Source organism: Polypterus senegalus, chromosome 10 (assembly GCF_016835505.1).
Source record: "Polypterus senegalus isolate Bchr_013 chromosome 10, ASM1683550v1, whole genome shotgun sequence".
NCBI classification, from domain to species: Eukaryota; Metazoa; Chordata; class Cladistia; order Polypteriformes; family Polypteridae; genus Polypterus; species Polypterus senegalus.
Window position 1 is genome coordinate 74,613,069 of NC_053163.1, and position 24,992 is coordinate 74,638,060.

Below are 24,992 nucleotides of genomic sequence, written 5' to 3' on the forward strand. Positions count from 1 at the left end.
TATTTTCCGTGATTATAAGCTTTGTGTTGCGCTGTGTCGCTACACCAAAGGACTTCTCAAAGGTAGAATGCCATTTTTTGAAAATCCCACTTTATCTGCTGTTACTGGAGTTATGCTTGAAACTTCAAATGCAGAAAAAGAAATGTATAATTAACTTTTATTTGTAAAATGTTTTCATCTTTCATAAGTTAGTTCACATAAGAAAATCATCTGCGTTTTGTAGCCACATTCTAATGGACTATACCTATTATACATATGTAAAATCCAAACAAGACAGCAGTAAAACGTGTTTAGGAAAAGCAAAAGGCTCCACTGCCTATATGGGTGATGTACTACCCACATTACTTACTGTATTAACAGAATTAGGTCCTAAACTTTGGAACGATATGTCAGTGAATATGAACGTCTCACAGTATTTACAAACAGGCTGAGTCTGCCTTATTGTGATATACTGATGTGGGGGTAGTGAACAATACTATATTTACATCTAGCTTATTAAAACATTTCCAATATTACATTGTTAGCATTACTTGATTGATTCTGCCATTTTCTGGTTTTATTCTCTGACCCTGTAATAAAAAAATCAGATTGAGAAAGTGACAGAATGGTTGGTATTTTTAGGTTCATTTCCATAAAATGTGACAATCACATACATTGATCGTCAGGTTAGGGTCTATCTATCTATGGGTATACAACAACGTCACTCCCAGTGGACTGATTTCGTTGAAATCTGGCAGACTTATTTTTCAGAGAAATTTGTTGGGAAGCGTCAGTTCTCAAATATACCTTGCTGTACAAATGTAAAAAATTGTCAAACTCAACTATCTTAAAACAGAGAAATATTCTGTGTGACCTCATTTCACAGATTAGTTCACTGTTTCAAATTTACCATGTGAGAAGTGACTTCAGCTTGTAAATTTAGCATATTTACCTCTTTACTCACTAAACAGATGCTCTTGAGTCACTAAACAAATCCCAAACACAAGGAACATTTTCTATTTAGAATTTAACAGTTAAAAAAGTCACTTATTTGCAAAAGAATATTAAAGGGAGGGAATTATGTACAAATATATACTCAGAATTTACATTATACTAAAAACAACTACACAGCTGCATTATCTGCACATGATTATAATTGAATATTTCTCTGATTCTATAATCTATTAGGAAACTTTCATACTTCCTTTTAATTATGGCCCAAAACAGCCGATAATTTTACCTTGAGACTTCAACAATGATTTTAACTCTCCATTGGAGACTTATTTCAAAAATGCTTTGCTTTGTTTAAGAAATTTCAACCAAAATTATCCACATACCCTCTCACAACCAAACAACTAATAGCATATCCATTACTGACATTTTCTGCATCACTTAAAAAGGATTCTGCATTCCATGAAAGCTATCGGGCCCACTGAAAGACAATTTGGGATATGTTTTTAACAAATGACATTGTAAAGTACTGTTAAAGAACATGTGTTTAGTGAGTCTAGTAAGGCACATAATTGTGTTCTATTATCGCTGATATATTTGAATATGAGTCATTACTACAGAAATACTTAATAAACAAAAATGTTAACTGTTTCTCCCAATAGCTCTGGCCTGAAACTTCCACCAAGCTATAATAAAGCATATCAGAGCAAATGAGAGAATACAGTGGGTGTTACTATGGTCTGACTCCAGAGGGGGAAATGCTAAGTCATTTTACATGTAGCTTGCAAGTGTTTCATTCGATTGCTATAAAGGGATGGGTGGACAGGTGTCTCATATCTGTCATGACATTCCTTTTATACAAAACACCACTGTACAGGCCTACAGGTTTCTGAAATCACTTCAAAGACATAGATGTTGGAAACATACAGCTCCCCATTACCTCATGATGCATACCTGGCGTTATCTGAAATTAGCAAGAAAAGAGCCATTCAGTGTAACTCCTCCAAAATGTCTACATTTAATTGCTAAATGATGCTTCCATCTCTTATACAGTGTATCATTTTTCTTGTTTAAAATTCCATTATTTTCCTTATGTTTTCCTTAGAATGTAGGAATAACATTTTACATTCATGAACTTATGAATATAAAATGATTGAACACATCAGTGGCATCAAGTTGGTTAATTTGAAAATAAGTAAAGTGGGCATGTTACATTATGATTAAAGCACAGAATTAGGCTAATTCGGAGCTCCAAATGTTTCTCTGCAAATCCTTCCAATAAGTTGGAATGCAGGCTGATCAAGCTGCCCCTGTTTGCTCATAGTTTATCATCATGGCAGCATTTGCTGCCTGTGTTTGCCAAGCAGACAGAAGTAAATGTAATCGAAGGACTAACGCTTGTGCTGGGAGCTGCTGCACAGGCAGTATGAGAGGCTGCCATCAGTAATTCACAATGCAAGCAGTAGGACTGAAAAACTGTCACAGAGATATGTTAGAGTCTTCTGAAGTTAGGACAAGAAAAAGGTTCATGCATATTGAACTTAATCAATATTTAATTAAGCACTGCTTTATATAGCACTTTTTATTCTTTTGTTTTATTTAATCACAAAATAGGAAAAGATGTATCTTCCCATACATTTTTCCTGATGAGGGTTGTAGTAAAAAAAGAAACTATAATAACTAAAAAAATAAAATAATGTCGAGTAAGGAAAGTAATGCTGATATTGCCAATTGTATAAACATCCCTTACAGTTCCACATAGTTATCATGTATGTGATAGGCAGCACTGAATGTGTACCTCTAAAGAAAGCAGTGTAGGGTATGACAGCTGTTTGTGCTGCAGTTGCAGTCTAAATTGAGTCTGCAACTAAACTTTAGAAATGTACCTAAGGGCTACAGTAAGGCTTGTACTACGAGAGAGAGAAACAAAGTACAACAAGTTCACAGACACTAACTGGACTTTCATTTTCAGTCACATAAAACACAGGCAACTGAAGCATGGAGTCTGCTAGTTCCCATCATACTCCTGGTTCACTCAATGCTTAAACCATTCGGACTCCAAAGCTAGTGCGATCAACAAAGACACGAGCACTGCCTGGTCAACCACTCTGTACTGAGTCAGCAATCAGCACAAATGAAGAACTGTGCTGGTAAACCAGTTTCATTACTGCTTGCTGCTTATAATAAGAAAGACCTCTTTCTGCCAAGCATACATTGGTTTTTATAATGGAGCATTGTATCAATTTAATAAATTCTATAAATAATCACTTACCAGAACCCCAGGGAGTACAGACCAAATATAAACTTACCATTACACTGCAGGCTTGACCAACTTTAGAGGGGAAATGCACAGGAAAAAACAAAAACTTTTTCATCTTGTGGGATCCTGGGTAGAAATGTTTAAATTTAAAAGTGATATCTTACCTTTCAGTAACAACAGCTCAACAGGCCCTTATAATGCAGGCAGTTACATGAGCAGTGCACAAGAAGTTAAAAAAGACCTTTTTTGGTTGATTTGAATATTTTTTTAGATGAACACACATATTGACAAAGATATATAAAACAAACCATGTTATTAGACAGATAAAAGAAGTGAATACGATGCATTGGTTAAGCAAGATATTTAATGTAAAAGCACATTATTTAATAAAGATGCCAGCTTTACACCAGTTTTCCCAAGAATGATGTATTTTGCCAATGCATACGTTCATGAACCAAATTTGCTACCTGGAAATCATTGCCTGGATATGAAAATTAAAATAATAAACAGAAAATTCAGTTAAGACAGCACTGCATGCAGATATTGAGCCTGGCAGACATGGGTCAAATTGCTGCTGTACGTGCAGAATGGCCAGCTAGCAAATGGAGAGAAAAAAATGTTATTAATGGCTAAAAAAAAAGGACATCTGCTTCCATTACCTGAATATTTTAGAAAAACAAATTGCCTTCCAGCTTTATTTTCTGATTTTAAACAAAATATTTTAATGACAGCAGTCAACATGCATAGACTGTACATGTTTTGCTTTTTTCCTACAGGATCCTCTTCTCTGCGACACTGTCAATAAGTCATGCTGAGCTGCCCATATTGTGATGACACAAGCTGTTGTTTCACACACAGGAATTATCACAAGTTGTTTTAACACATTGAGGCAGACTTTAAATATAAATGTTGTCAAGCAAACAACTATTTATATTAAAGACATCAATTAAAAGTCAAAGTGCTAAAAGCCACAGTAGGTCTTCACTGGATATAAAAGATATGAATGGGCTAAAGAGGCCAATATGGCAGATGAAGCCATATGTCAAAACTGAAATTTTTTGTTTAATTCATATTTTTGTTTGACCCAAAAGTACAAAGACTTAGTTTCAATTCTAGACGTATCCACCCTCTGTGTGAACTCTGCACATTCTTCCATACCTGCATGGATTTTCTGTGTGTAGTTCACCAGAAACCTTCAAATCATGCCAGTTGGGCACATCTAAATTGCTCTGAGACGAGGCAGAGTGCATGCGTGTTTGTGTCCTGCATCAGGCTGGCAACTGGCCTAAAGCTGCTTCCTACCTTACACCTGTTGTTGGGGGGCATTTCTTTTTTCTGACCCTACTCTGCTAGTGTTACACAGAGGATACAATCACACCAGGTACTGTAAATTGTGATCAATGTTAAAAATATTTTTTTTGAAGGGGACCGTTTTCTTCAATATCATTGCAAACATAAATTAGAAATGGACTTGTATGTTTCAGATGCAAAGTTGTTAACTATGCTACAATGAAAAAAATAACAACATGTAACTTCAATGGACTCCCATTAAACTGAAAATATGTCTTTAAATGTTTATTCAGTATTAGAAGCTGTGGAAAAGAAGTCACCAAGTATTCATCATCACTTCAACATAAAGAAGATCACAGCCTGCTTTTTTATGCAATAATGGTTTAATTCTATTGTCTTTGACAGACTTCATGAAAGGAAGACATTTACTTGCACCAGGACCTCAGGAAAGAGTATCCACCAATGTATCTACTGTATTTATACATATACTTGGAAGATTAGATGGCAGGGACCTGGAGTCATTCTCATCTGCATCAGGTGCAAGAAAGGAAAGAGAGCTCCATTGTGGGGTACAATCACCCAGACACAGCTAACTGAGATATGTTCAAGAATATAACACAAAATGTCTTTGGGATGCACAAGAAAAAAGGGACTACCTAAATAAAGTTCATAGACATGAGGTGAACATGCCAGCTCCACAGAGGCAGTGAGTAAGGTGGGATAAAATCCACTGTTCTGGTACTGTAAGGCAACAGCGCCACAATGAGCAACTGTAACAGCCCAGATAAACATGTTTCATCACCAGCAACAGATCTAGAACATCCAATCTTCTACACTAGCTTGTGCCGTTATTCTTTGGATGGACAGCGAGTGAGTTTTCTTTCCTCTGGAGTCTGTTTACAATTGTTTTCCACTGCTTTCTTGACAGCCTTACTTTAATATAATAATACATTAGTACATTACCATATTATTTTATTTTGATAATTAAACTTTATAAAAACCTAAATTAGGTATATAGCCAGATATGTCTATATTTGGGGTATCTATTTGCATTGTAACTACTACATTTATAAATTTGCACAGTGCTCTGGGTTTATTAATGGAAGTGTGCAGCATAAAATAAACAACTAAACTGAACTCACAGAGAAGGTGAAAACAGCACTGCAAAGTTTTACATGCTTATGACTTCATCGTTAACACAAATTGCTACACTGTACTTTCAAGCACAATTTCTACAAACAAATACTTTAAAATGACAACAAAAACATTAGAGTTGAATTGTAATGTTAAAGATGATGTGGATAAAAGCAAAGGTCCAAATTGTTTTTAAAATGATACTCTTGGGCATTTCATGGTGGAAATATATACAGTACAGGCCAAAAGTTTGGACACACCTCCTCATTCAATGTGTTTTCTTTATTTTCATGACCATTGTCAGGGATGCCAGGGGCAACGACCCGGCCGGGACGCCGTGAGGGACCGGAAGAGGGTCAAGGCCCACCCTGGATCACGTGGGGGCTGCCTTCCTGGTTGCTTTGGGGGCCACGGGTTGAGGGCATGGAAGCCCCACCCTGTAGGGGCCCGTGGTCACCGCCATGAGGCGCCCCAATGCCTTAGGGACCTGTTCCCCTCAGCACTTCGGCCACACCAGGAAGTGCTAGGGGGAAGATTTAGAAGGGCACCCGGAGAGCTGCCGGGAGAACAGCCGGCACTTCTGCCACGCTGGGGCGTGGCCAACAAGGGAATGCCGGGAGCCACCTGGAACTTGTCTGGGAGAGGATAAAAGAGGCCGTCTCCCTTCATTCAAGGCTGGAGTCGGGTGGAAGCAGAACAAGGCACGAGAGAGGTGTGGAGGTGGCCCGAAGAAAGGCATTGTGAGGCCAGGACTGAGTATTGGGGTTGTGTGCACTATTTTAACTGGGTCTGAGTGACCAATATTTGTAAATATAATTGTAAATAAAATGTGTGGTGGTTTGAAAACAACATGTCCGCCTGTCTGTGTCCAGGTTGGCTCCACACCATTTACAGCACTCCATCACTCTCCTTCTTGGTCAAATAGCCCTTACACAGCCTGGAGGTGTGTTTGGGGTCATTGTCCTGTTGAAAAATAAATGATCGTCCAACTAACCTGACTTCTGCACAACACAACTGCTGATCCCAACCCCATTGATAAAGCAAGAAATTCCACTAAATAACCCTGATAAGGCACACCTGTGAAGTGAAAACCATTTCAGGTGACTACCTGTTGAAGCTCATCGAGAGAATGCCAAGAGTGTGCGAAGCAGTAATCAGAGCAAATGGTGGCTATTTTGAAGAAACTAGAATATAAAACATGTTTTCAGTTATTTCACCTTTTTTTGTTAAGTACATAACTCCACATGTGTTCATTCATAGTTTTGATGCCTTCAGTGAGAATCTACCAATGTAAATGGTCATGAAAATAAAGAAAACACATTGAATGAGGAGGTGTGTCCAAACTTTTGGCCTGTACTGTATATAGTCACAGGAAGCCTCCTGGGCAGTCAGCCGAATTGAGAATGGCATAGAAGCAGCAGAGGCACTTCATTTGATTCAGTTTGCTTTATTTTGTGTGTATGACGTGCCACCAACACAAACAATTGAGGTAAAGAAAGGGGGTACAAAATAAACAAATACTGGTTCTACTTTGCAAGGACCACTTTATACAGGGGTTAAGAAGCCCTTTTCATCTTCACCCCTCTCTCTTTCACTTCTGGTAGCAGAGCATTGTCTAAATAATGTACAGTATATGGTATTTCTTACCTCTAAGGTTTTTCTGGACTCCTGTAGATGGTAGCAACTGACACCTCGCCTAATTATGATGTAAGGGTGAGACTATCATAGGTTGCAGGGCCTTGACTCCTAGAGATGTTCCCTTCCAAGTATGGTACACATGTTTAATACAGCACATTACCATTTTGACCCTGTGACCAAACGTTATATCACTTCTAAAGCACAGTGATTCATAAATGTTTCAAAGTGGCACAGAGGCTGGTGGTTTTCATTACAACTAATCTATTTAATTTTCTCATTTATTCTCCATATTCATTGAGAGTGGTGCAAGATTAGCTATTATAGATAATGGATGGATTAATGTAGTTTGCTCATATGCCATGATACAAAGACTTTCTTTATGCTCCTTCTTAATTTTCTGGACAATACCGTTATTCTGTTCCATATAAAATACACTTATTTAAGAATTAATTAAAACTAGACCACATTGCAAATTACAACATGCACATCTTCAAGCAGCTACTTCAATGACAGGCACTGTGAAAGAAATAAGAGATTAAAATTTTAACAAATAAGCTTAGGATAACTAACTCTATTCCTGTGAAAAAAAGAAATGACTATTTGCTAAATTCCACAGAAAAATGAAACATATTAAGGTACGTGATTTTGGTAATATTGAAGTAAGACCACGTTAAAATAAAAGAGTGGCCTACTAGCTGGCAGAAATTGGCCCATGGTTAAATCATTTTTTGGAAGGAAAAGCCAACAGCAAATGATATTCCAGCACCAAGTTTAGGAAACTGTGCTCTTGCACAATCCCAGAGAGGAGTCCGCTTTCTGAGTAACAAGTAGATCTCCAGATAGTCAGTATAGGCACCGGTAGGGGTGAGAGGGTCCTATACACCTCTTCATCAAAGGACGGTACATTAAAATATATTTCTTGATTTCATATGTATCCTCTGGAAGCAATTCTAATCATGCACTTCTCACACTTCTCTAATACAAATACTACATACATTGTATATAATTATAATATTACTTAGGAAGATCAATTTGTCATTTATCTTTACTGAAACAATGGCTTTATTGAAACAATGGCTCTATGCAAAACTGCCTGGAACACTCTATAAATAGCAGAAAACATACAAGTGACAAGTCCTTCATTTAATTGATAATCACAAAATAAAGAAACATTTTAAATTGGAAGCCTAGATAATAAATTGTACTTTGCTCAAATTGTGATGGATTGCAGCAAGACATTTTGCACTTATAATAAACCAGATTAATTTTAAACTGATTAAGTATAACTTACCAGAAAATGAGAACAAAGGATTTTATAAAAGGGCACATTTGTCATTGTGTGTATTTTTTTTTTTTAGGTTCACGGGAAGAGTGGTGCTTTCAGAACTGTAAATTAGATAAATGGTTTCTACAATTGTATGTATTTTGGCCTGAACAGAAAATAATTTAAGTGCAACGTTAAAACCATGCAACTTAATGTGCAGTACATACAGCAGATTTTTCTGCACTGAGACAAGAGTATTTTGACTTGTAATTAATTTGATGGCTTTAGCGGTGAGGTCTTCTCCTTCAGTTTTATTACAGTGCACAGAGCTGGTAAATCACTACCTTATAATCGGAAAGTGGGCATGGCACAGTGAGCCCAAGTACCTGAGGTCAGGGGTCTAGCTATCAATCAGAAATCAGACAAACTACATCAAAGTGGAGTTTCAACTGAAGGAGTTTTACAATTTATTAAACTTAAAAATGTAGTATTGTTAAACAAAGAAAACAAGCAGGAGTTCCCCACACAGAACACAGCCTTAAAATCCTCATTCCAGCATGTCTCTTTGGTATTGTAGAATTTAACACATCCTTGGAACATTAAAGTTTTGGTGATGTGTTTCAAGAGGCATATTACAAAATGTACTGTGAATGAGGATGCAACCTAATATTAGTAATGCATTCACCTTACTGGCTGCTAAAGCATAAAAAAAATAATATATACATATATATATATATATATATAGAGAGAGAGAGAGAGAGGGAAGAATGAACCTAGTTTATTGCTGGCTCCACAGCTGTATAATGTTTAGGCTGCCAAATCCTGAGAAATTCAGAATCAATAAATTGTTCAAAAGCAAACAGTTTAATTTTTAGTGTAAAAGCCAATGAGTGGCTAAGGCAGGAAATACTTTGGAAGCAAGAAAAATGCTTTCTTAAAAAAAAAAAAAGGAAAGAAAAAGAATTACCAACCTCTGCTTGCTTGCGCCACATGTCCAGATTCTTGCGCTGGGCTTTCGAGAAATGGTCCCATGCCTTTTGTTTGGAAGAAGCGTGGAATACGGACACAATCTGCTCAACTGTGGTGTTGCGTTGGGCCAGTCAGATAGCGTTTGAACCATCCAGAAGGGGGGCGGATGAGAAGGAGCAGAGGAGTAAAAAAGTGGAATCAGGTAGATAGCCAGTCATGCTGTACTCTCCGCTACACCACTGTGCAATGCACGGCAGTTTAGAATGCTCTCACGTCTAATGGGGAACCACTCAAAGAAATGCACAGACATATACTCTAAAACAAACTCTGCCTGTTACATGATGGCTGCCACCCTGAAAAGCAAAGGGGTGCTCCACACTGCATGAAAAAAGATGGCTTATGTTGCCTGAAAAAGTGCAAAGTTTTTTTTATTGGCTAACAGGTAAGAGGAGAAAGTGCTTTAGGTAAAAGTGAAAATTAAAATGAAGTGATTAGCACTGACAAGATGGGCACTTAAGTAGTTTAACATCCTTTAAGCAGTCTGTACCCTCTTTCATGCCATCACAGCACAATAAAATGAAGTGTGCAACACAGGAGATCAGTTAAAAGTGACACAAGGATGCATACATTGGTATTACCCAGACCCATAAACCATTCATTTCATGCAGTGACAGCTTAGAACTTTATAACACACCCTGGGCAGAAAACATTTTCAGAGATACTTCTATTTACATTTCTGCCATATTTCTGCTACGAAGTTTAACTCAGTAAACACTTGTTATGAAATATTTTACAATATCCATGATTGTTTTATAAATCTATATGCAAATCAGACACTCAGTCACATTTCTCATGAGTAAAATAATTTTCCTGACGTATTTAGATATTACAACTCTTAATATACATACATCTGTGAAAATGTCACACATGGAGCTAGAAACACAAGACACACTATTAACAACGTAGACCTCTCTTAGCCTTGAAATAAAATATTCTCTATAGCTACTGCTGTTTGATGTCGTGATTAGTTCACAACAGGTCTATGAAAACAAATGACAATGATAATAATAAGTATATAACAAAGGGTGGAACGAGTTTCATGATTGTATTACAAAATTATATTTTTAAAATATCTTCTCATTTTTTTAAGCTTTATGTAATAGTGAGGATAAAATGTAAAAGTTACTATAATGAATGAAAACTATTTTGTATTACTTATTTTACATAACCAAAAATCATCTTAAGAAAAAAATTATATACATCAGATGTCCCACTGGTGCCTCACAGTTCTAAAGATGTAGATATGATTTTTGACCCTGTCACTATCTGTTTGCAACTTACATGTTCATCCTGTGATTGCGCGGGCTTTTCTCACGGTAATGTTAGGTTAATTGGCTCCACTATGAGGGAGTGTGGGTATGTGTGGGTGCATGCAGGAGTCTGCCCTGCCCTGCGATGAGCCCATGCTGGCCTGGGTTTAATTACTCACTTGTGCCAAATGCAGGTTTTGGCAACCTTGAACTCGATTAAGTGCTTTTGATAATAGATGGATGAATACAGTGAAAATAAAACTTATCACACCTTGTTGAATTTGCAGGGCCATCCAAAGCATGCAGAACAAAAAGTAATAAGATGGTACTAAAATCAATACCTAACTTAACAATCTTTAATCTGACTCTGGGAGTGAATGCAAAAAGAAGGTCAAAGCATGTGAAAAATGTACTCTTACTTCAGGCTGGTAAGCTTAAATCCAAATGCTACTAATCAATGAGGAAAATAATGGAGAGAATAATGGCTTTGTGAGCAAAATGAAATTATATTTCCCTAGCAGCTGCTGCACTCACTGAGACTTTACTAAGCTATCGTCCTTTATTCAGTTTCTAGTTAATAGAATGGCTTGTTCCTTCTTCGCCTATAAAAAGAAACAAAATTTACCACTTGAGAAGTCCAATTTTCTTCCCAGTGGGGCTTCGATTTGTATGTGAACAGTACTGGCATATACAGTGTGGAGGTTACTTTGAAATCCCATTCTGGGTCAATGCATAATCCAGTACACTTCAAAGAAAACATGCATAAGAATATATGCTGTTAGGCATCTAAATATAAATCTGACATGTCAAAAAAATCAGCATTTTGTGTTCCAGTACTTTTAATGGAAAAAGATCCAAGTTTACAAAAAAAGATGGGCTGATAATGAAGCTGATGAATTTTCCTTTTCCTGGCATGCATATTGTAACGATCAGACACTCCATCTGCCAAGGTGCCAAGATATTTCTCTCCTAAAAAAAAAAACAAATAGCAAGTGCACTGCTTGTGCACACCTATCAACCATTCAGTAAGCTTTGTTCTGAATGGGGGTCTGTCTAATTCCATTGGTTGCGTGTTAATACCTTGTGTGTGTGTGTGTGTTAATACCATCATATACATGAAAATGAAGAGCAGCAAGAAAAAAGGTAAGCCATTACAATGTGTTGCCTTACTTTACTAGTGCATATTACAAGCAAACAGAGCTAAACATAACTTTCAGTGCCAAAGATGTGTTATAAAATGTACTTGGTAGATACAGCAGCCACAATTTTACTTACGTTTAACTTACTGCAGACTTACCTTATTTAAGACAAACTTGTACCCACAGTAATTTTTGATTACACCTGCACTAACAGCCTCTTCCATGTATCACTTTAATGATGTCTTAAAAATTTTATGCATGTATATATTTTGACAAGCAAAAGTAATAGAAAAGAGGTCAGGTGTGCTTTATCCATAAACAAAAGCTCCATTGATATAAAGATGGTTTGTTTGCAGTGCATGATCACCTGGTTTATATTTTACACATGTACTCTGAGCCCAGGCCAATTTCCTCCCACATTCTCAAGTTCATTAGGGACCCTAATTTGGCCCAGTGTGAGGGCAGGTGCTGGCGTACTTCCAGTGATAGGCTGGCTTTCCATTCAGAACGAGGTGTTGCCAGAAAGTGTGCCAACTCTCTGGCAACTCCCTGCAAGTGGGATTATGTGGTAATGATAGTAAATTGGAATTCAATGATTAGGTGCCAAAGTTTAGTCTGTTTCTGCAGAACAGGAAGATGCATATTGCAGTTACAATTGTGTTTGATTATATAGCATGGGGATGACAACAGATGCACAAATGAAAACAGATACTCATTTACAGTGACAGGCATCTGATTCTAGGTACTACAGACTGACAAGGAGGCTTCAATGATGATGATGAATAAGGTAGATTTGGTCTAATGTGCCATATTCACAGAACTCTTTCTTAAGGAAACTTTGTAGCGTTTCCAAATGTCTCATTACTCCAGCTCTGGAAAGCACAAATTGTCTTGTTTCAATCATGAAGACAGATGCAGAAGGAGCTCCTGGAAACTCAGCTATGGTACTTCAGTGTTTAACTGCAAGCTACAATTAAACAATGGCAGCAAAACTGGCTCTTTTTATAAAACAACCAACCTTTATTAATTAGCATTAGGACAGGAATTAGAGGGACAAAACATAATTTAAGAGCAACATTATGGAGTTATGAGAGCATGGAAAACAACATGGACTTGTCAAGAACAGAACTTAAGGCAATTATCCTTACTTCAGGACATACTGTATACTAATTGCCACAATTACTGGCAGCAGATCTGCAAACCATTATGCACTTGGTGTCTTGGTATAGTATTTTAACAAGGTATTTTCTTACATCCAACCCTTCCATTTCCTATAGCATGGGAAGCATATCTGTATGGTTGGTTTCTATTGATATTAATTATAAAGAGAGAAAACAATTATTAATAACTTGATTGCTTCTCATATATAGCCAGCGTGCAATGTATGTTCAGCTAGCTATGAATGGTAATTAACTATTCTGTTAACTTGACAGACCTGCTCTTCATAACGAATTTAAGACGTCTTTTTTTCTAATGTCAGGGTATTAGAAGTGCATGACCATATACCAGCTTTGCATTTATTTTCTTTATGAATCATCTACTTTAAAATAGCAACAGTGAAGACATGCTTTGTATATTAGAAACTTCACTTTACATTTTTCTCTGCAAGATTGAAATGTTGCTCATTCAGTTTCTTCTTATTTCCTATGACATTTGAAATCCGCCTGGCTATAAGGCTTGACACAAAAATGTGACCACTGATTTGTGCACAATACAGCATATTCTGAGAAATTCCAATTCTGACACATTTGCCTACAAGTGTGTTCTGTTTTCTTTTCTTATACACGTACATGTGGGGTGCTATCAAATTAACAATGCCTGAACAAATATAACAGGCAGTTGACATTTATGTCTAACTGTGGGACAACAAGATTCTCAGTAGGCCGAGTAATAACTAGACTCATAATACAAACTGAGATTAAAAACAAAAACAAAATACAATTTAGAGCCAGTCATACAGTATCTGTGCCTTTCATTTCCGGCCAAGGACTAAGACAGTATTTATTTCCTGGCCGTTTATTACCTTCTTGTTTAATTGTACTTTTTGTCTACCCAGCCATATGGCTCTATTCACTTTTGTGCATTTCTAAAAAACTCAGAGTATTACAAATGTGCAGAGTTTACACATCTTATTCTTCATTTGCTTAAATTAAAAAGGTTAAACTCCTTCATTGTTTCATCATAGCTCATACACTACAATACTCTACAGTTCTCTATTGATGCTATATCTTTTTGTAATATGAAGACCAAAGCTACCTACAGTACTCCAGATGAGGCCTCACTACTGCATGTTATAGCTTAATCATAACCTTACTTAATGTACACTCCAATACATCAAGTTATTTATCTCAACACCCTTCTTAATTATTACTTTGCAATGTCTGAATATAGACATGACAAGATCACTATGATTCCTAGGTTCTTCTCATAAAGTGTACTTTAATGTTTCAAAACTCCCATTGTGTATTCAAATCTAACATTCCTTACATTCTGTATATAATACTTTTTATTTATATTTTATTATATATTTATATATATATATATATATATATAACTTTTCAAATATTTATTTGAAATTAAATTTTATCTGGCAAAACTCTACTCAAGTCTGCATTCTGTCTGGGACTCTCTGTAATGATTCAGCCGATTCTACATCATCAGCAGTTCCAACCGGTTAAGTATCATCCACAAACCTAACCAGATTGTTATTTTTATTCTTATTAAGATCAATAATATATTTTAAAAAAAGAGGTAGCCCCGGCATCGAGCCCTGGCTGGTCAATATCAGATTGATTATGACTAACCTCTTTTAGGTTGGGCGAGACAGTCAGTCCAATGCAGATATAATACTTAACAGCCAGTATATTATATTAGAGTTATATTTTGAAGATACAGCTATTATTCTGCAATTATTTCCTGGCAATAAATCCTCATTAAGCTCTAGTTTCTAGAGACACACAGAGAATTGCATACAGATAAACTAACTGCATCATAGTCTGCTATGACAGCAGTACTGTGTCAAAACCTTGGCCCTGCAACAGTTAAAATTAATTGGCTTATTTAATGAACATGGCCACATTTTCGCCCGCACTTTTCCCCTTAGAGAACACAATTATGTTCACCTTGGTATTTTGGCTAAACTATATTGCATGAAGGAAGGACATTATGAGTTGGGTTTAAAAATATAAACCAATCATATTGAGAAATTCCATGTAAGATAGAACAGAAAAAGGTAATGACAACCAATAGTATCTAAAACGTTAAGGAAACCTTTAGAAAAATCCATGAATCTACGTATTGTCAAATCTGTTAACTATAGTTGTGGTCTGTGGGAGTGAGAAGCCACTCAAATAGCAATAGGCACAAGTCACAAACTAGTCTACTGTTTGGCCATTTAGAAAAATCAGCAGACATGATTTATGGTATTAAAAGAGAAACTCTCTATAAAAAAAAATACTTTCATATAACTATGTATTAAATCTGGTTTCTGTTACAGACATGCATAGAGATGACTTTTTGTTTTTTTTAATTTAAAAACAGTCTCCTGAGAAGGTAATGCTGAAACTGGAGATTTCTTAGCACTATCAGGGTGGAGTCTGCATGTTCTCCCTGTGTCCACATGGGTCCTTTTCAGAGTACTCCGGTTACCCTCCAAACTCCTGGGTGTATGCGTTAGACTGCTGTGTGATAAACTGACAAACCAGCCATGGTAGGATAATTTAATACACAAAGACACCATAAAATGTGACATTTCACTGTTATGCAAATGAGGTTACATGGAAAGGAAAACAGCTAAACTGTTTGTTCATACATTCTACATTCTAAAGAGTTTTTGTCTTATTAGTGGCAATGCTTAAATCTGAAACATCTTTATAAATTCATATACAATATTACAATTCAAAAGGAACCGTGCAAGTTTAGGTGACCTTTTACAGTAAAGTATTACTGTTGCTTGTCAAGAAAATGCATGTAATTAAAATGATCAGTGAAAGGCTGGTTATATTTTGTACAGCTTTTTGGCTATGTTATATTATGAGATTTTCATTGTAAAATGCTGATGAGATACCCTACCTGGATTGCATTTACAGCAGTTCATCTCAAGATTGTCACAATGACCTTCAGAAGACTTACCTTTTCACACACTGACAAATTAGAACAAGGGGGAGCATGCCAATTAAATGTAAAATATTAGGAACAGAAACAGAAAGACATCTACCAAGCAGAACGGGCAATCAAGACTACAAGCATTTCCAATTACCTACAGTACCACCACAGTTAGAGTAAAGACAGAAATTCAGCAGCGTCTAAGCTAAGGTTCATATTTAATTCACTTTAAACACAAAGAGTTATTACAGCTCATTATCACCTTGTAAAAATACCACTTCTGTTGAAACATTTGCAGCAGAAGATTCCCTTTTGGTCTCATGAGGCAATAGTGCATTAGTAGCAGAAAAGCAAACATAAACCTGCATTATCATGCCTTCCTGACTTGAAATAGCTGCCTTATGCTGTCTGCAACCTGTTTTCTACAATGGAACAATCCTGTAAATGAAAAGTGCATGGGGGTGGAGTATTAAGGAGCATATGCTTTACAAATTCAGAAGTGCTGTTTCCACTAGTGCATGATTTATTAACTAAAATGTATCTAACTAAACCACCTGCTGCTTTCAATGAATAAATGGGCCATGATTTTGGAGAATGGTATGGGGTCAATGCATAATCCCAAGTACTACCACATGCATATGTGGTATTCTGCACGGCAATTACTGTATCTAAATGTATTACAGTATGTAAGTTGGAGCAAAGATTCTCTTTGGATGTTTTACCTCTTTACTAAGTAATCAGATATTTTTAAGTGATCTTGAACCCTGTTCTGCTCCTTAAATAAAAGAATTTAAAATGTGAGTTATACCATTGTCTATAAAGTAAATAAATGGTAAATACAATTTCAAATGATTAACACAACCTAAAGTGGAGTCCCTTGATGTAAATGTGTATGATTTTTTACATTTCTAAAAGTTAAACATATAGATTTGAAAGAGAAAGTCAAACAGGTACTCACATTGTACCAGAATTCCAGAGAGTGCATTTTTGAACTTCTCCTTTGCCTCTTCCATTTCCTTTTCATGTGCAGCCTTCTCATTCATCAGTCGACGAATGTGACTGTTAGAGGACTGAATCATGGAGTAGAAGTTGTTGGCATTGCGGCGGTTAACTTCACCTCTTTCTACCCAAGTCAGTAGGATACGAATAGCTTCTGGAAATTTAGAGTCATCTACATGAGAACAAAGAATATAACCATCAGTTTTTGCCTTTACTTATTCTTTAATCAAAAAACATGCTTACATGAATTTCGAACAGTGTCAAATCTGAACTTCACCCAGCCTTCTCTTGCTTTATACTGTATTATCATGTAAAACTTGCAGTATTTCTATAAGAAAGTATTTTATTAAACATGGCAGTGTAAGGTAAAACTCTATATAGTAGTATAGAAAGTTCTACTATAAAAAACTATTTTGTAAACACTTCTTCTTTACCACTTTTTGATATATTTCTTTCATACTATGAAATGTATTATTAGTAAATGAATGAATATACAGCGTTGGCTCCAGCAGACCCCCCGTGGCCCTGTAGTTAGTATATAGTGGGTTGGATAATGGATGGATGGATGAATATACAGCATGTACTGAAGTATATATGGTAGACATATGATTTATTTTTTTTGTGAGTTACACATTCTTTTTAATAGAGCTGTTTCCAAAAATAAATAGTAATTCAAATAATAAAAAAATTAAATGTTACCAAATTTGAAATTTCCTTTACCTTGGGTGAAGTACTTTGCTGAACACTCTCTGGCAGAAATAAGAGGCAGAAAGTCTCTAATAAATATTTACTCAATTGCTCAATATTTGCAAAATTGTTCCAGCTGTGAAAGGGTAGTTAAGGAATGGTATTGGAGAGGAAGTCTGAGTAAGTTTGATGGGATTAATGAGGAGGCCTCCGATTGTGCTGCTTGAGTACATCTTGTTTCTAAATTTTAAACCACTCCTATGTTGAGCTTTAGATGGGTGTCTTGTTGAAATACAAAATTTGTTCCTAGTATCAGTTATGCAGGAACAGGGTTGCAGGTTTTAGTTCAATATTTCCTTGTACTGTATTCCATTAATCTTTAGTAAATCCAAACAATATTAATGGTCTCTGATAATGAAAAGTGTATCCAGAACATCTGATTACCAACACCATATCGTGATCTCATGGTGTTCATTATTTGACATCACTGTATTCTCGTCAGACCATTAAGACTTTCCACCACACAGTGCTGAAGTATAGTGCAGAGTTCTTCTGTGCTACTCTCCGATCAAAATGTGACATAGTGCAAAGCCATGGAGAGTGCTAGTTCATGAAGTTCATTTTTAACTTTAAACACTGACCTTTGCAGCACCTATACAGGCACAACACATCATCCTGTACCTTACCTTAAAAGTGCCTTTTTTAGCAGTAGCTAAGTTTAGAAGGATGGACACATCTAGGCTGAGAGGGGCAGATTCTCACTTTAGAACTATTTGTGGGAGTATCAGTGAGGCCATTTGATATAGGTGTTGAATGCAAATGATCCAAATGTTTGAAAAAGTGGATGTCTGTTTTGTACAATTTCGTGTATTAATTTCTGCATTGTAAAGGAGCACATTTGTGTAGTCACTAATGTTGCTACATCATGGTTCCAGTGTTCTGGCTTGAATCCTGTGTCCAAACATTGACTTTTCTCCCGTTGTCTGTATGGATTTTTCTTAGGTACTTTGTTTTTTCTTTCTCATATAACAAAGACATACATATCACACTAAATAGTGATTTGATAAATTATGTCATTTCTTATTCAGGACCCCCAAAACTACAGAGCTACAAATGTGTCCTCATGAAAACAACATAATTTAAATAGAGCATCACTTGTTCTTGTTTTTTTATAGCATACCTTTAAATGCAAGGACAGGGCTCATCATCATTACTGTCATAACAAGTCAAGTTAAGTCAAGTTGGGGAGCATGCACTGGTACAGTGTGTTGCCGCAACCACTACACAATGAAACAACTCGGGATCCTGGTTAGCAGCCTCAACAGGCAGACACGCGGTACAGTCCCACCCTCTGGAAATGACCTTCTATCTGCCGTAGCCAGGTATTATGTGGGCAACCCCTTGGCCTGGTCCAGCCACTTGGGTCTCTAACAATGAGTATCTTATGAAGTGGGTCACCCTCTGGGAAACACGCCACATGGCACGTTCATATTATCTTTTTGAAAAGATGGGGTTTTCTGAGGCCTTGGTGGATGTTTTATGACTTTGTTATAAACATACTGATCCAAGGAGACAGGGATTAAACCCTGGCCTGGTCATCGTCTGGATGGTGTTTGCACATTCTCATCTTATTTGCGTATGTGTCAAGTTAACTGGTAATTTAAACTGGACTTGAATGAATGGAGTAGGCATGTATGAAACTGGATGGATGCATTAACACTTTAATGGTTTAATACTAACCGTTGTAATTATTACAAACAGAAACAGTTTATGACATTAATAAAGAAAAATTGAAGTTCTAAATAAGTTTATCTTAGTTATTTAATGCATATACTACTTGTGCCTTATCACCTTTTAATTTTTTTACAGTACTTTTAAAAATGAAATGATTACAGTACTTGGTAGAAGGATTTTAAAGTTCATTTCAGTGCACCACACAGATCCGTCTTATTTTTGAAGCAGAGATTTGGCTCAGTGCACAATCCCTTATAATGCATTCTTGAAAGAGAATCCAATCAAAATGGCCTTTTCAAGATGGAGTGCATCGTTGGTTGCAATTTTTGGTTTTACATCTTATCAATGTTTATGGTGAATGCAAATGGGAAACAGCAAATGCAGAGGTCTTGTTCATTTTGACGACATCACTAAAATTGCAGAAAGTGGAAAAATATATGACTAAGTGGTACTCTTTGAAAGCTTGTATTTCTGTGCCCTCAATTACTGCAGAACCTAATGTCTCCATGAAAAAACAAAGAGAGGGTACCACCTCAGGGTGGAAATAAAACACAATTCCTTTCTTTCTACTGTTAGGCTTTAAACCGATACTGTAATGAAAGTGAATTATTCATGCCTGTTTCCACTTACATTTGCATGTGTTTCAATTGAATTTACTATTAAAATAAAAATAATTTCAGTGACCTTAAAGTAGTCTGATGTTTATTAGCACAATGCAAACTATTAACCTTCAGAGTGTGGCCAACAAGTGTGGAAAAAAGTTTTTTGCATAATTTTCTTCTCTTTTAAAAAAAACAAAAAACTCACCACTTAACCATACACTCATTTATTTTTCAACATACTGCAGAATATAAGCAAAAATATATGAGGACTGATAGATATATTCATATTTAATTTAAAGCACATAATGTGGGTACAAAAAATACTTCAAACACAATGGCATGCCTTATTTGGACAGTTACCAAGGGCAACTGTCATAATTGGGCATATTTTTAATTGTAACTAATAAAGCCAATACTTTGTAACTGCTATGTATTTTTACAGACAATCACTCTAACAAATCTAATAAACACTAACTAGGAAATGCAGCTCAGAAAATCTGATGAAACATACAATCCAAATAACCTAAACAGTGCAAAATGAATTCATCATACACTGTGGTATGGTTAAAACCAGGCAATCTGCTTAACCTTGAAGGAAACAGAAAGTAATATTCATTCACACATATATCCAGACTCTTACTTTGAGAGCAAGAATCCTTACGACATTTATTGCTTTAACATAAAATATTGTTTTATTATTATATAAGTGTTTTTTAGACATGTATTCTGACAACCAACAAGGTTACTGTGAAATATTGTTAATGCTGCAATGCTCCAGAAAGCTGTTATGTAAAATGCATCAGATTTCAATGATGATGGTGGTGGTTTTTCATGCTGCAGTGATTCACAGTATCAGGTACATAGAATGACAAATCTAAACCTGCACCTAACTGCTCTCTGTCAGTTTAAAAGCGAATCCTGCAATTATTTGCTGTTAACTAATGGCTAGTGCTGGTAAAAGGGTAACCTCACAATTCTTCAAAACACTGAAATATATCTCATGAGCTATTTACAGGTCCAGAAATTAATTTTCATAATGTCAAATATTACATTTATGGGCTTAAAATAATTTCACATGTGAAATGATATTGCTCTGAATATGATTATCTACAAAAGGCTGCAGACGTGAAGCTGTACTGTCAGGAAACTTGCCAGGGTTAGACATTTTTCCTTTTATGACAGCAGAAATTGACATTTGCCAGAGCATATTTAGATTTTACTGACATTTTGTTTTTTGTTACCACACAACTAGTGGATGACGAAAGAAAATCTTTAAAAAAATGTTTCACTGAAAATATTCCATAAACTGTGTTCATCCTGTCCATATTTGTAAAAATGGCATCAAAAGCTGCATGTTACAACTCGAGATATTAACACATTAGAAAAGATTTTTTTAGGGACTGCAATTTCAGCACTGCTCACCTAACAAACAGATTTTTTGAATGTGACTGAGCATCTCTGACGAGACACAGACGTGATAAGAGGTGATTAGTAAGATGATAACCAACTTTTGGCATTTTGTCACCAGGACTGAAACCTAATCCAAATCGGATCCAAGAAACGAAAATTGATAACTGCCTGCAAATTTATGACAGATTAATTCACCAGCCACAAGTTAGAACAATGCACATCCGGGTCTACCTAGAAATGAGGTCTTAGCCAATAGGAATACACATTTCATCTGAAAAAAGTTAATTACTTGCTGTTTTTTAAACATTTCCAAAATATTGCCAAGCCAAGGTATAAACGCCAGATTATATTTCAAGGCAGTATACAATGTCTTAGCTTGGTCTATTAACAGTCTCTATAATTTTCAGGTAGTTCAGGTAGGAACTTATATTTAAAAAAAAACAAAGCGAAAGCTAAACTTCACTGAATCTATCTATACACAAGGTGAAAAAAGCTTCAGCTTCTGTAATCTTTCTTCACACACGAAAACATTCTAACACTCTACGTCCATTTTCACACTAGTAGTAAGTAGTTAGCAGTAAAACAACTAGTCTCTCTAGGGTTTTGTTACTACATTTTTTTAAAGTCAAAGTAAATGATATTGTGTGATTCTCTGTAATAAAATGCTTTTGTTACTTACTCATACAGGTAGAATTCTAGCATATCTCTCTATTATATACAAAAATCCTGGGACAAGACGAGACTTTTTATCCTAGGACGAGACAAGAGTTTTCCAGAGATAATTTCAGACTTTGTGCCAAGAGATTTAACCACGCCCGGGGCCAGAAATAAAAGACAAAGTGTAGAAGACAAAGTAAAACATTGTAAAAAAGTCCACAAACATTGGTGCAATACACATGAAGAGAAGGTTAGAGATTATGAAAGTACTAAAATTCAAAAGTCTCAAAAAAACTGATACTAAAGGTCACATTAGAGCTAACAAATGGAAATTATTACTCAGTGAAATAATGGAACAGCGAAAAGAGATCAGATATATGGACATAGGTGGCATGATAGAAGTATGTAGATATTGTTTGGCTTTAAAGTTTAAGTTAGAGACTTGTAGATCATCTAATTCATGTTGACATCAGGAAAAAGTAGTCTTTCTTCCCAATGAAAAGGCATATCCACAAGAATTAAAAGATTTGTTATTTGGTGAAAGTGAAATCCACAAACACTACAGGCAAAATATCCGCATCTACAATAATCTGTTCACGTTCACATCAGCCAATGCTCAAAACGTAGATTTACACGATTCAGGACCATACACTATGAGATTCTGTGGTTCCGCAACAATTAAAGCTACTACAAGTTTAATTTCAAAGAAACCCCAATTCAGTCAGATTTATATTTATGATCATGAAGAAGCAATGAAACATAGAATCAAAAGAGTTAAATGATCGGACGTATTAGAAATTCTACAGCTAATAATCGATACAAATCCATATATCCAAAAGTATCGCACTTTACACGAAATTTATCTGAAAAATATGGACAAAGAAGTTTTTTTGGATTTCTATATGAATCTGAAAGATCATGCTTGCATATATAATAAACATGTGACAAATTGTCAGCAATAACACAGTAGTTTCGAAAGATGGATATATCAAAGACAAAGTTAATATTCGTGTATATCCAAAAGCGCAGCACGACTCGTCGCAAGTGGCAGATCCGGGAAATCACTAAGGCGTAGGGCCCACACGTGGGTTGGCGAGCAAAGCAAGCAGGGGGCAGAGCCCCCTAGTTAGTAAAAAATGATTTCTTCTGTCTAAACTTATTCTTACTGATTACTAAAACCCATTTTGGTGTAAGATGTTACAGTTCTTCTTTTATAAATGCATTTTTTATCCAGTCATCATCAGATACAAGTTGAGAAGAACGGCCTTGACAGGGCACCAAGTCCATCACAGGGTGAACTCACACAATGGCAATTCAACTAAGTTGCATGTCTTCGGACAGTGGGATGAAACCAGAACATCTGGAGATAGCCCAGGCGGACATGAGGGGAAACATGGAAACTTCACATAGGGAGCCACCCCGGACGCAAACCTCAGAACTCTTCATTTGTCACTAACCTTCCAAAAAAGGGGTTAGGGATCTTTTCACTGCATGGGATTAAAAGGCATTCAGTTAAGTGTCATGTCTTGGTCATACCCAGGATATTTATCTCTCTGTACATCAAAACCAAAATATGAAACAGAAGTCAAACATTTTGAGAAGACTCAAAAAACTGAAAATTCTTAGGCAAAAAAGATTTTGAAAATGAAATTTGGAAAAGGGTTTTGATTCTGTTAACTCAGATAGGGAAGTAATCCAAAAGAAAACCTTTCAACTCATCGAGTTGTAATTCAAAGGTTGCAACCTCTGAGAAACAACCCTGACATTTCAGAAGCTGACCTAACAAAAGGAAGTCCCAAGCGTTGGAAACTGTAAAAAATCACAATGGCAACAAAAACACTACAAAATATTTAAGAACAATAAAAGTAAATTTCAAAACGAAAAACTGGCTTTAAAGTTGAGCTCTAGAAATAAGAAAAAAACCAACTGAGTGATAGATCTCAAAAAAGACAGGAGGAAATGCGCAAATCATTAAATAATGAATCCAGTTTTAACACTTAAGAATATCCCCAGTGCACAGTGACTTTGAAAAATGTATGTCAAGGGTTTCTATATGCACACTAACCTACTTAAGCACTCTGCAATAAATGTTATCTGGGATAAATACTGGGATCCTCTGTTAAGTACTAGGGTGTTGTACTGTGTTAGCCATTATACAGTGGTGCTTGAAAGTTTGCGAACCCTTTAGAATTTTCGATATTTCTGCATAAATATGACCTAAAACAGCATCAGATTTTCACTCAAGTCCTAAAAGTAGATAAAGAGAAACCAGTTAAACAAATGAGACAAAAATATTATACTTGGTCATTTATTTATTGAAGAAAATGATTGAATATTATATATTTGGGAGTGGCAAAAGTATGTGAACCTCTAGGATTATCAGTTAGTTTGAAGGTGAAATTAGAGTCAGGTGTTTCCAATCAATGGGATGACAATCAGGTGTGTGTGGGCACCCTGTGTTATTTAAAGAACAGGGATCTATCAAAGTCTGCTTTTCACAACACATGTTTATGGAAGTGTATCGTGGCACGAACAAAGGAGATTCCTGAGGACATAAGAAAAAGAGTTATTGATGCTCATCAGGCCGGAAAAGGTTACAAAACCATCTCTAAAAAGTTTGGACTCAACCAATCCACAGTCAGACAGATTGTGTACAAATGGAGGAAATTCAAGACCATTGTTACCCTCCCCAGGAGTGGTCGACCAACAAAGATCACTCCAAATGCAAGGCGTGCAATAGTCGGCGAGGACACAAAAGACCCAAGGGTAACTTCTAAGCAACTGAAGGCCTCTCTCACATTGGCTAATGTTCATGTTCATGAGTCCACCATCAGGAGAACACTGAACAACAATGGTGTGCATGGC

The 24,992-nt window shown here is 36.1% G+C and overlaps 1 protein-coding gene across 6 annotated transcripts in view; it reads right to left on the bottom strand.

Annotated features, from left to right (window-relative positions):
* The window catches only part of enox2 (ecto-NOX disulfide-thiol exchanger 2), a 918,217-nt gene that overhangs the window by 54,019 nt on the left and 839,206 nt on the right, over positions 1-24,992 (bottom strand). For all 6 annotated transcript variants that reach the window (XM_039765983.1, XM_039765987.1, XM_039765986.1 and 3 more), the window contains 2 exons: positions 16,997-17,209; positions 9,488-9,594 (listed from right to left, as the gene is read on the bottom strand). In XM_039765983.1, the coding sequence (XP_039621917.1) occupies positions 9,488-9,594; positions 16,997-17,209 (320 nt within the window). The remainder of the gene's footprint in view (positions 1-9,487; positions 9,595-16,996; positions 17,210-24,992) is intronic.